General features: G+C 38.9%; 2 protein-coding genes across 2 annotated transcripts; one reads left to right on the top strand and one right to left on the bottom strand.

The window, feature by feature from the left end:
- The first annotated feature begins 1,660 nt into the window (after positions 1 to 1,660).
- On the top strand, positions 1,661 to 5,054 carry LOC147566182 (elongation factor 2). The gene is made up of 4 exons (XM_086652678.1): positions 1,661 to 1,738; positions 2,054 to 2,108; positions 2,208 to 2,295; positions 2,482 to 5,054. The coding sequence occupies exons 2-4, from the start codon at positions 2,106 to 2,108 to the stop codon at positions 4,920 to 4,922; spliced, it is 2,532 nt and encodes an 843-aa protein (XP_086508804.1). The 5' UTR covers positions 1,661 to 1,738; positions 2,054 to 2,105; the 3' UTR covers positions 4,923 to 5,054.
- Positions 5,055 to 9,291: 4,237 nt separating this feature from the next.
- LOC147566183 (small ribosomal subunit protein eS19x-like) lies at positions 9,292 to 11,191 on the bottom strand. The gene is made up of 4 exons (XM_086652679.1): positions 11,061 to 11,191; positions 10,443 to 10,533; positions 10,119 to 10,302; positions 9,292 to 9,622 (listed from the first exon to the last, which is right to left on the bottom strand). The coding sequence occupies exons 1-4, from the start codon at positions 11,142 to 11,144 to the stop codon at positions 9,547 to 9,549; spliced, it is 435 nt and encodes a 144-aa protein (XP_086508805.1). The 5' UTR covers positions 11,145 to 11,191; the 3' UTR covers positions 9,292 to 9,546.
- Between the last annotated feature and the right edge of the window lie 1,660 nt (positions 11,192 to 12,851).

A 12,851-nucleotide genomic window follows, 5' to 3' on the forward strand; every position in this document is an offset into this window, starting at 1 on the left:
CTCAAATTCCAGTTTGATTAGGGTGATCAAACCTACAAAACACTTTACTGAGGTGTTTTCACCGTTAAAATAAAGAGTTCACCAAGTCTGAGTTTAGAATAAGATCTTTTAGGTTAAACTTGTTACGTTTATATAGGTTTGGATGAGTTGAGGTGATGCAATAACTGAGATGATGTGGTAGTAAGACAACTATCTTGATGATACCTACATACCTGTGGAAGTTGAGAGGAATATATATGATGAGTGCTTGTCTTCTGATACTGATAGATTTTATGACACATAACGGTTCATGTTTGAAAAGTGGATCTTTGGCTCTATTTGGTCTTCTACTTCGTTGGTGTTATGTTAAATAGATTGAGTCTCTGACCAGAGCATGGTTTCGGTTGCAGAGCTGACTTGAATCCAACTTCCCATCTTAGGCTTAAGGTGTGAAGCTGACTCCTGCAAACATCCTTGTACTGTTTAGATAAGACCAAACTTAAGCTCTTACTAGAGATGACTCGGCTTTACTCTTTGCTTGCCTTTATGCCAGTGTAGGGTTTAAGCTGCTATAACACTCTTGCCGACATCTCATGTCAGGGTCAGGCGGCAAAGTTTTGTCAGATCCACATCTCGGTATGTTCTCGGTCAATTTGTTAGTTTTTTTTACTTGGTCAATGTTAACCAATACTTAACATGAGTCCCCCCTCACTCCTTAGCTAAAATAGAAAAACTTGGGAATAGAAGAACTAATCATTGTCATTCACTTGCCATGGTTGGTCATTCATGTCAATATGGAATTAAACGAAGAGCTAGTTTTCTAAGGGAAATGGTACCTTAGGACAAAATCGGTTTACTTGGTCTCGTTTATTTTCTTGAAGGATCTTGGTCTAGCTTTGGGTCTAGATGCAAGTTTTCTACATCTGAACTTCCAGTATTCTTTAACCGGCGCATGCATCTTCAAGGATCTTTTGTTGCTCCAAGTTCTATAGCCGCCTCATCCGGCTATAAAGGGGGGGGGGGGGTTGTCGTTCTCTTTATTTTCTTCTTCTTTTCCCACTCGAGTATTTTTAGTTTGTCCTTCTTTTAGCGATCTTTCTTCGTCGACAATGGTGAGCCAAATAATGTTCAGTTTTTGCTAAGCCTAAAAGTCAATTTAGAAGGGTCGAGAAACGCTCGAATCGACCCGTATCCAAGTCATAAGGGAGGTGAATGCGAAAGAGCCATGTCACCTAAGTCTAAACACTGGAGGTTGGCACGAGTCTTTTAGAGACCTTAGGCCCTACTCTAGCTCTAAGGTAAATCAGGTCAGTCCCATTAGGAGCTCTACTCTAGGTCTCAGGACAATAAGAGAGGTCCACAAACATCAACTCGGCACTTGCCTAAAGGCACGGGAAGTGAATACCATTCCATATTTACCCAACCTAAGCCCTTACCTTATCTGAAGTTTGGGCCATTAGTATCGACTAAATAAGATTGATCTGCTCGAGCTTCAAGTAAAGCCTGAATACGACAACGAGACGTGGAAGGTTAGAGGACACCAAAAATACACTTTCTCTACACGAGCAGTGGCAATTAAAAGTACCATTCTTGGGGCCAAATATGGGCTTCAAACTGAGAGGTTGGGTCCAGGCCTAGTTACTACGTCTTGAACCCTAGGGAATTTTGATCTATCATCAGTTAGTATTTAGGTTACCCTCTCTCGCTTGGTCATCTCTTTTTCTTCATCCGCTGCTGAACCTCCGTAGCCGCTCCAGAGGTATCCTTCTCCCTCTCTCTCTAAATTAGGTTTTGCATTTTTAATTTGGTTTATCGATATGTATCATTCTTCTCTGATGATTGATTCCAGTTTTATACACTCCTTACTATCTTCATTTGCTTGGAATTTTTGTTGATAATAGATCTGGTTTTTGGTTTGATTCAACGTTCTAAATCTAAATATATTAATTTATGGCCATAAAATCGATAAACCAAATCTAGTTTCAGTGATTTGAGCTGACTTTCAACGTTATTGAATTCTATTGTTACGATTAGGTTTTAACGTGAATTTTATGTTGTTATTTTGACATTTCAGGAACGTTTCTCATACAGATAGTTTATCCCTTTGATATAGAAAAGGAGTAAAAATGGTAAGTTTTTTGTAGTATTTTAAGTTTCTATTGCAGATCTATTGTTTGTTTGCTTGCTTAAATTTCTGATGAGTTTTTCTTTCTTCATATGTTTTACAGGTGAAGTTCACAGCAGAAGAGCTACGCAGGATTATGGACCTGAAACACAACATCCGTAATATGTCTGTCATTGCCCACGTCGATCATGGTATGAAATTGAAACACTGCAATTTCCTTTCTGTATTCGCTATTATGGACCCGAACTGATTTTTTCTTGTTACTAGAATACCTTGTATCATCTACGGTCGTTGTAGTTATAGAAATGGTTGTTTATTGGGTACGCTTAAAACGATCAAATACCAATATTTATGTGATTGTTGTTTGTTTCTTGTAGGGAAATCCACTCTTACCGATTCTTTGGTGGCCGCTGCTGGTATCATCGCACAAGAAGTTGCTGGAGATGTACGAATGACCGATACTCGTGCTGATGAGGCCGAGCGTGGTATTACAATCAAGTCCACCGGTATCTCTCTCTATTACGAGATGACCGACGCTTCTTTGAAGGCCTTCAAGGGAGAAAGAATGGGGAATGAGTATCTCATCAACCTTATTGATTCACCTGGTCACGTTGACTTCTCTTCTGAGGTCACAGCTGCATTGCGTATTACTGATGGTGCCCTTGTGGTTGTCGATTGCATTGAAGGTGTTTGTGTCCAAACCGAGACTGTCCTTCGCCAGGCCCTTGGAGAAAGGATTAGGCCCGTTTTAACTGTTAACAAGATGGACAGGTGCTTTCTCGAATTACAGGTTGACGGAGAGGAGGCTTATCAGACCTTCCAGAGGGTCATTGAGAATGCCAATGTCATTATGGCTACCTATGAAGACCCACTTCTCGGTGATGTCCAAGTTTACCCTGAGAAAGGAACTGTTGCCTTCTCTGCTGGTTTGCACGGGTGGGCTTTCACTCTGACCAATTTCGCCAACATGTATGCATCGAAGTTCGGAGTTGATGTGACTAAGATGATGGAGAGGCTGTGGGGTGAGAACTTCTTTGACCCGGCAACCAAGAAATGGACCAGCAAGAACACTGGATCTCCAACTTGCAAGCGTGGGTTCGTCCAGTTCTGTTATGAACCTATTAAGCAGATTATTAACACTTGCATGAACGACCAGAAGGACAAGTTGTGGCCTATGTTGCAGAAGCTTGGAGTTACAATGAAATCTGAGGAGAAAGATCTGCTCGGTAAACCCTTGATGAAGCGTGTGATGCAAACATGGCTCCCAGCAAGTACTGCTCTACTTGAAATGATGATCTTTCACCTTCCATCTCCTTCCACTGCTCAAAGATACCGTGTTGAGAACTTATACGAGGGGCCTCTTGATGACCAATATGCCAATGCTATCAGAAACTGTGATCCTGAAGGACCCCTCATGCTTTACGTGTCTAAGATGATTCCCGCACCTGATAAGGGTAGATTCTTTGCTTTTGGACGTGTTTTCTCTGGTAAGGTTGCAACTGGTATGAAAGTTCGAATCATGGGGCCTAACTTTGTTCCTGGCCAGAAGAAAGACTTGTATACTAAAAGTGTCCAGAGGACTGTCATCTGGATGGGAAAGAGGCAAGAATCAGTTGAGGATGTACCTTGTGGTAACACAGTTGCTATGGTGGGTCTGGATCAATTTATCACCAAGAATGCTACTCTAACAAATGAGAAAGAAGTTGATGCCCATCCTATCAGAGCCATGAAATTTTCAGTATCTCCTGTTGTCCGTGTCGCTGTCCAGTGCAAGGTTGCTTCCGACCTACCCAAACTTGTTGAAGGACTCAAGCGTCTTGCCAAGTCCGATCCTATGGTTGTCTGTTCAATTGAGGAGTCTGGGGAGCACATTATTGCTGGTGCAGGAGAACTCCACCTCGAGATCTGCTTGAAGGACTTGCAAGATGATTTCATGGGTGGAGCAGAAATAGTCAAGTCTGACCCAGTCGTGTCCTTCCGTGAGACTGTTCTAGACAAATCATGCAGAACTGTGATGAGCAAGTCTCCAAATAAGCACAACCGTTTGTACATGGAAGCACGACCCCTTGAAGATGGGCTTGCTGAGGCAATCGACGACGGCAGAATTGGTCCAAGAGACGACCCCAAGGTCCGCTCAAAGATCTTATCCGAGGAATTTGGATGGGACAAGGATCTAGCCAAAAAGATCTGGTGTTTCGGGCCCGAGACCACCGGACCAAACATGGTTGTAGACATGTGTAAGGGAGTACAGTATCTTAATGAAATCAAGGACTCTGTCGTTGCTGGGTTCCAGTGGGCTTCAAAGGAAGGAGCATTAGCTGAAGAAAACATGAGGGGAATATGTTTTGAAGTATGTGATGTTGTTCTCCACGCTGATGCCATCCACAGAGGTGGTGGACAAGTCATCCCCACGGCCAGAAGAGCTATCTATGCCTCACAAATCACTGCCAAGCCCAGGCTATTGGAGCCAGTCTACCTAGTGGAGATCCAGGCGCCAGAGCAGGCTCTTGGTGGTATTTACGGGGTTCTGAATCAGAAACGTGGTCACGTCTTTGAAGAAATGCAGAGGCCGGGTACTCCACTCTACAACATTAAGGCTTATCTTCCTGTCGTTGAGTCCTTTGGGTTTTCTAGTCAGCTTCGTGCTGCAACATCAGGACAGGCTTTCCCACAGTGTGTATTTGATCATTGGGACGTCATGTCTTCTGATCCATATGAAGCTGGAAGCCAGGCTGCTGTCCTAGTTGCAGACGTCAGGAAGAGAAAGGGTTTGAAGGAACAGATGACACCACTTTCTGAATACGAGGACAAGCTATAAGCAACAACGGTAGTTATGTTTTTTTTTATTTCAGGAACAACATTCTAATATGTGTTGCTGATTTTCCAAGTTTTATTATCGACTGCATTTAGACTATTTTTCTTGTTAATTCCATGTTTGATTTCTTTAAAATCTTTTATTATATGCTTCATAGATTGGTTAAGTGTGTTAAACCTAGCTTTACCATCTTCGCCAATGACACCCCACACCTGTGTTTAAGTTTTTTAGCCATTGTTGTTCGCTACTTCTCTCGAACTGAAAGCAATGGGCTGACACTTCTCTATACCCATTGCTGTTCAGAACTTCTCTTGAACTGCAATGGAGCAAAAAAAAAACTGTAAAGTTGATTACAGAAGAGATATTGCACAGTTGGACAGTAGAGAGACTTGATAGTATAAATTTATATTTGATTACAGTTTGAGAAGTTCAGACCTACATTGTTAAAGAATTTGAATAGGTCTAAGTATGAGTTTCATCTCATTCTCCAAAGTTGAGGAAATTCGATATTATAAGAGAAACCAGGAAAGAAGGGTAAATTTGATTTCGAGCGAGAGAAGTAAAGAGTCATAAAAGCTAATTTGGTGGTAAATCTCTTCTTAACGACAAATTGATTGTTAGAAGAGAGGGATGCAAATACGGAAGAGGAATGAAGAGAAAGGAAAATTCCGAATGGGAAATGGATGAGAAACGTTTAGGAATGAAGAATAAGGAAATTTTCGAATGGGATGACTTGCATGAAAAGTGTTTTCGCTTATATTACGGAACGAATGACAAAATAGCTTTTCAAGATATAATTGAGTAAATGACTATGTTTTGTTACTGTCATCCATTTCTTATGAGTTTGATTGTATAGCCTGACCCATTAACGCTTCACGGGCATGCTGGACTTGGCCAATCCTCTTGGTTGGCCCCTCTACCATGCCTGGCCCATTAATTCTTCAAGGGCATGTTCGACTCGGCCACCACGTAATCCTTGTTCGTAACTGACTGATCAAGGTCAAAGTAGAAGTCGGCCATGCCTATAACATCAAAGGCATAACATTACTGTCACTCCAAGCTATAACTGTTTGACATATTAAACGATAAGAACTACATAAAGAAGAGGAACATAGACCACAATTTGGTCATTCATGATCTAGCTGATGGTAGAAATAAGGATTGTAGCATTCACGAGTATTGAGGACGTTAGACAAGTCCATCAAATATCGAAGATAGCGAGCAAACATCTTTGAGTCGCTCTTACCACAAAAAAGAGTAGAACCCATAAGGTGTAGAAGGTACCCTCTCGCAGCAATGGTTTTCTTCTAGTCGTCGTTGCAGACAGTGTCACCAATACAATTCTCTCTCAGACACAACATTCAGACACTCTTCGACTTGTTGAGTCCAGGCCCGTGGAAGGCCCAGTGCGGGCAGGGCGGCCGCACTGGGCCCCCCATTATTAGGGGCCCGTTTCATTTTTCTTAGAGACCTCAATCAGCTATATATACCCAGATCTGTGCAACTACACTGTTTATTCTCTTAGCTTTTTTAGGAAGTCATCTAATTATCCATGTCTGTGACCCGGGTTCAAGTCTTGTCCAACAAATCTCCTTTTATATTACCAAGTACCAACCTACCTTTTGAGACACAATGCTAACTAAATCCTCATTTCTTCTCCGTCACACTTTTTCAATCATATTCACACTTTTTCAATCATATTCTAGGAATAAATTAGGCTTTGTCATATTTAATAATTTGTAAACCAAATATTCAATATTATATTATATTAAAATGCAAACGATCTATAAGAATTGAAAATTTTGTTATGTTATTTGTAGTTATAATATATAATCTAAGGTATAATAAACATATTTTTCTTTTCGACAAAGTGATCTTGGATTCCTAGAGTTTGAAATAATTTTACCAAGTACCAACCTACCTTTTGAGACACAATGCTAACTAAATCCTCATTTCTTCTCCGTCACACTTTTTCAATCATATTCTAGGAATAAATTAGGCTTTGTCATATTTAATAATTTGTAAACCAAATATTCAATATTATATTATATTAAAATGCAAATGATCTATAAGAATTGAAAATTTTGTTATGTTATTTGTAGTTATAATATATAATCTAAGATATAATAAACATATTTTTCTTTTCCACAAAGTGATCTTGGATTCCTAGAGTTTGAAATAATTTTTTTCCCTGTAACTAATTTATTCAAAATACATTTCGGTCCATCTATGATTTTCATCTATATGTTGTTAAGTTATCTTGCATTTTTCATCAAAAAAAAAAAATTTATCTTGCATTTTAATTAATTTTTGTTTGTAGTATTTTTATTTTACAAAGGCCCAGAATCAATTTGGCACTGGGCCTCTAAAATCTCAGCCACGGCCCTGGTTGAGTCTCATTTCTTCTTTTATTGTCTCTAAGGTCATTCCTAATCCTTTCACGAGAAGCGCGGCCTCATCAAAGTTGGCACCCTTTATCATCATGGATTTACTTTTGATGGGGAGTCTGGTGATGAGATGTACCCTCCTCTAATGTGGTGGACATCTCTCCAAAAGGCAGATGAAAGGTGTTGGTGTCCTCGTGCCAGCTCTCGCTAATCGTTGTAATAAAAATCCAGTCCGAGAAATTTGTAGAACTCAAGATGCTTCCACCAGCTGAGAAACTTGACTACACTCAAGCTCAATATCACATATGTGGTTGTGCAATCTCAAAATCGGTGGTCCTGTCAAAAGAATGAAATATATAAACGTAAATAAATGACAAAAGCAACACCTATAAAACCAACATAAAAAATATATTAATCCACAATTACCTCACCGTTTCAAATACTATAAGCGATATGCTCCTCATAATTAAGGAGAAGCTTTCGGTCTATCGGACCTCCTCTTAAAGGGTCGTTAGGACCTAAGGCACCTCTCGGGCGCTTGAAGACAAACTGACTTCATTCATTGAGGAGCTGTGCCTTTGCTTCTTACGTATTTTCTGCCTCCTCTTTCTCTGGCTCCTAGTAGGAGGAACACCACTTTGCCTTTGCTAAAATTGAACAAATGCATTAAACATGGGTACTACCCACTTATTACAAAAACCATGATCAAATGTAAAAAATACTAAGGAAATCACATGGTGGGTATAATCGGTAAGGATAGATCGATATCTATCCACTAAATCGATGGCCTCGTGTCCACAACCTCAAAGGAGAAAGGAAAATCGACATGAGCCGACCGAATTGGAGCACAGTAGTTACTGATGTTCAAATCGGTGGGCAAATGTTGATGAACCTCAAAGTCAGTCGGAACTCCACCAATTTGAACATCAGTAAAGAACCCAAGCTACTATGTTCCAAATCGGTTGGCTCATGTCGAATTGCTTGTGCAGTTATGGACACGAGCCCACTGAATTTGACCTTAATAACTTGGCCTAAGTAAATGGGTTCAAATAGGTAGGATGAAGCTGATTTCGTCGAAGGAGTTCCGTGTGTTTCAACTGGTTTCAATTTAAAAAAATTGAAATTTTCATGCAATACATTGAAACCAAAAACGGCACCACAATCGACCAACATGGAAATATTCATAAATCTCTCACTTACACAAATATACAACATTTAAGATCATCTAAGCAATTCCAAAAGTCATTTTATGATTTTTCTTCTTCCAAGACAAGTCGGTAGAAAAGCTTCAACGATTCCCCTGAACTTCCCAAACAGAAGAATCAAGCGCTGTGACAATGATGTCGAAGAGAAATCTATTCCAATCCTAGAGCTTCTAAGTAGTTTTTGACGATTTTGATGAATATAAAGAGAGAAAACGAGTATTAGATGGATGATTGAGGTCAAAGTAGGAGATGTCATTTGAGTTTATAGAGAGAGATATTTGATGAAAGAGAAGGTGAACTCGATTGAAGGGGTTGAAGAAGAAAGAAGGGTTGTTCATTTTTTTCAAATTTTAGAGGGAGGTTTGGTTGAGTCAAAATTTTTGACTTGACCTTTAACCTTCCGCCATCAATTATGTAGTTGAAGCATTGTCCATTAATATGTCTATAGGTCAAACCTAGTTGAGACATTGCCCTCTATAGCTTGAATTGCCTCTACCCAAAATGGCCTGGTTGTGGGATCGTCTCTACCAAGATTGCTTTTAAGAAGAACGAGCATTTCCAACAAAACTTCTCAATTCTCAAAGGTTAATGCTACAAAATTTTAGGAAGGTAAGATTTGAGATCCAATGCAAATGAAGAAAATATGACACTTCCGCATTCAAGAACACAATGACTTTCCATCGCCAAACACGCCAAGGAATCATATCTTGTGGATTCCTTCGTCCAAATGCCATAATAATTCATTACCTAGGAGCCTCGACAAAGAAATCGGGAAAAATATTTAAGGCAAACTTGTGAATGAAATCATTTTCAAACTCAGATTTGTAACAGTGCAACAGAGAAAGGAACAGACTGAAAAGAAATTCCTGTTTTCAATATGTAGATCAAAAAACACATTAAAAGAGCCCAACTAGGCAACAACTGAACTTCTGACAAAGAAAGACATTGTCCACACTATTTGCATCTACCTCTAGTTCCAACAAATACCAAAAATGAGAACATTAAACCCTTGAAAACAATCTTTTTGTCAATCACTCAAGGAGTAGCAACTACGATACGACCAGCAACTTGGTCAAGATCCCTTCGGCCACTTGATGTAATTTGCCTCCCTCTGCAAAACAAGGAGAAAAAACACAATTACAACCTTTCAGAGCTTTAAATAAGTTAAAACTTTGATCCCTGTGTTAGCATCTAACAAGTACTACTATTCTGCTGGTTGAAGCAGCTCATACGGTTACTATTTCGGTTCTCGTCAAAATATACAAATAACATAGTAAACCATATATGGTTCCAAACTGTAAACGTATGATTAGAATGATCCACCTATCCGGCTTGTCAAAAGAAATTTTCGGAGAAACTTTCCCATCCCAGGATCAGGCTGGAATTTTTGTTTTTAACGTCTCAGTACCCCGTTCCCTGAATATCATGTCCATTTAACATATCTCGCAGACTAGATGGGTTATTTAGAGAGATACTTTTCATGCTATGTAATTTAAAAGTTCATGCCGTTAAAAAAATGAATGCCATTCATAACATCTAATCAAGCGCATAGTTATTCTGTAATAACAATAATGAAGCATGAGATTCAAGAAAATAAAGTATCTCACCCCTTGGGATCAATATCAACGATGTTCATGCTCTGCAACTGTTGGAGAATATGCCTTGCAATCGCACCACTGCTCTTGCAGAAATGAGGTGGACGACTCCCATTTCTTTTACGTCCACCGTAGATTTTCTTGAATCCACCTACTCCAATACCGTTCCTCAAGTAAATCTTCCTAGCCATGGAAGCTAAAACAAATAAAGATTATTAATAGACAAGCTTAGCGGATAAGTATGTAACCCAAATATAAATGCTACAAAATACTACAAACCCATGCATATCAATAGTAGTTAATAATAATAATAAGGATGGCGAATAATAATAATACCAGCTCTGATATAGTACCAGTCTTGATCATATGGAGCGAGCTCCTTGAAAGTTGCAGTCTTCACAATATCAGTCCAGTGAGGAAGTTCCATCTAATCACATATAAAGAATTAAAAGGCTAAAATATAGCAAAGATCAATACAATTAGGAAATTAAACTAAATCTACTTGGTAGATACACAACCCTAAAACCTAAACCCCTAAAAACTTTTTAGGCAGTAGTTTTGTGTCAAACAGATATAATTCATATGTGTATATTGAACAAAAAGCACTAAAAAAATTCAGGTTTTTTCAATAACCAAGAGTTTTGGCCTTTCATATTAGCCAAGCTTCTATATCAGATTTTGCATTTAACTAGAGAAAACAGATAAACCCTAATCCTCATTTCAGCAGCAAATAACACCCAAATTATGAAAGACTTGTTTTCATGAGGATTAACAAAATAAATGGAACTAATAATGTGAACGACAGAACCACCAAGGTTATGAAAAAACTATGAACTTAAACATGAAGAAATCTAAATCATGGCAGCAGAACTACTGGTACAAACATAAACCTAAACGTCTTAAAAACTGAATTTCATTTTTTTCATGGAATCAGGGGAAAAAATGGAGAATTACCTTTCCTGATCTCTTGAGATGAGCAGAGTAAGCTTTGACAAACTCATGAGGAGAGACATCTTTCACTGTTCGACCATTCTCCATGGTTGATACTAGGGTTTCTTCCACTGAGCAGAGTCCGATGAAAAGGTCTCTCATATTAGGGTTTCTTCATTTTATATACGGGTTTCAGAGGTAGGTCAATAGCAAGCTCTACTCGGGTTGGGTCAGCGACTCAGCGTTCAGCCCGCAACTGTTATTGGGCTTGGCTTCTTGGGTTTAACAAAGTCGTGTTGCGTCTTTACAAACTCCAATCACTGGGGGTGAGGGTGTGACCAAGGTCCTCCAACTGACAAGGAAGAATTCGGCCTTTGGTCGAACTGAACAATGTTGAAAAACTGATAAATCACTTTAGATTTGGTCCGGTTCAGGCTTTGGTTTCTAAAACAGCATAAGTTGAACGGGTCGAACTATACCCAGGGGCGAGCCCGCATGAGGGTTGTGGGGACACGTATCCTGCAGTTATCGTGCTTTTAACATCTTTGATGTATTATCGTCATTGTAATACAGTACCGTTCGCCGAAGTCAATTTCCCAAAATCCCTTCCTACCTGAAGTGGTGAAAGGCTTCAATTACCTAATTTAGGTCTTAGCATTGAGTCCAAATACACGACTCCTTTTTTTCAAAAAATAAATCTTGATGAATTTTTGTTCTAAATAACTCCCAACATTTTTAAATTTGTCAGATTTTTCAGTGACTTGAATTTTGGAATTCAAAATAGTATTTTCTATGTATTTGTTAGATTTTCACAGTAAACATGTTATTATAAAGAAAACTTTATTTTCATATTTCTTTCATTAAGATCACTTCTTCTTCATGTATCCATCATCTTTCATCTTAATCTTCCACAATATTTCTTCATCTCTCTCTCTCTTTGTTTTCTATTTTAGTACTTTTGGGGAATCTAGTTGGGGTAAAACTTTTGGATGTGAAAACAAAGTATATTTCGTGTGAAAGAAAATCGTTGTTTTCAAATGTAAAATCAAATTTTAATGTTTGTTAGGAATGTAAGAAAAGTAAGGGAGTGCTTTTAATAGATGATGTACTAATTAGATTTTATGGGGTGCCTTTAGATTTTTCTCTATTATTTCTCTTCTCCAAATCTCATCTTTTTTAATCGCATGACCCCTAAAATATCTCCTCTTACCCAAATCGAAACCTTATGATTCGGGGGAAGCAAACTCCAAAATCTCCCCCAAGTCGAGAGAGTTCATTGAAGATATCAGTTGAGGGATTTGGCATATACAAACTATTTTGTTTGTCCTTTAACCAATATTCATCATTAATGTGAAATCCATGACGACCATTCGACCTACATATACAAACCTAGTTCATCATTTAACCAATATTCATCAGCAACCCCATACACGAAACTCTTAAATATTCATCAGCAACCCCATACATGAAACTCTCATGCAATAGCCAAATCCCTCATGGCCATTTGACGTACATCCACTGACCAAATCCCTCGAGGCCCTTCCACCTTTCATCGCCTAATGTTCATCAGTAAAGTCATGATCATTCAACTTACATCCATTACTCCATATACAAAACCCTAACCGTCCATTTCTCTCTTTAAACAAAAACTGTTGTGAATTTTAGGCGAGAGGGAAAGAGAGATTTGAAGAGAATGTGTGGGAGAGAGAGACAGAGATGAGAGCGTCTTACAGTCACACAAATCTGCAAGAGAGGGAAAAAGAGAGAAACAAAAAAGAATTTACATAAATACAACCACTAGAGAAGAGAGCGCAT

The sequence above is a fragment of the Eschscholzia californica genome, unplaced genomic scaffold (genome assembly GCF_041429995.1).
Source record: "Eschscholzia californica isolate CP2 unplaced genomic scaffold, dmEscCali1.0.p SCAF_1, whole genome shotgun sequence".
NCBI classification, from domain to species: Eukaryota; Viridiplantae; Streptophyta; class Magnoliopsida; order Ranunculales; family Papaveraceae; genus Eschscholzia; species Eschscholzia californica.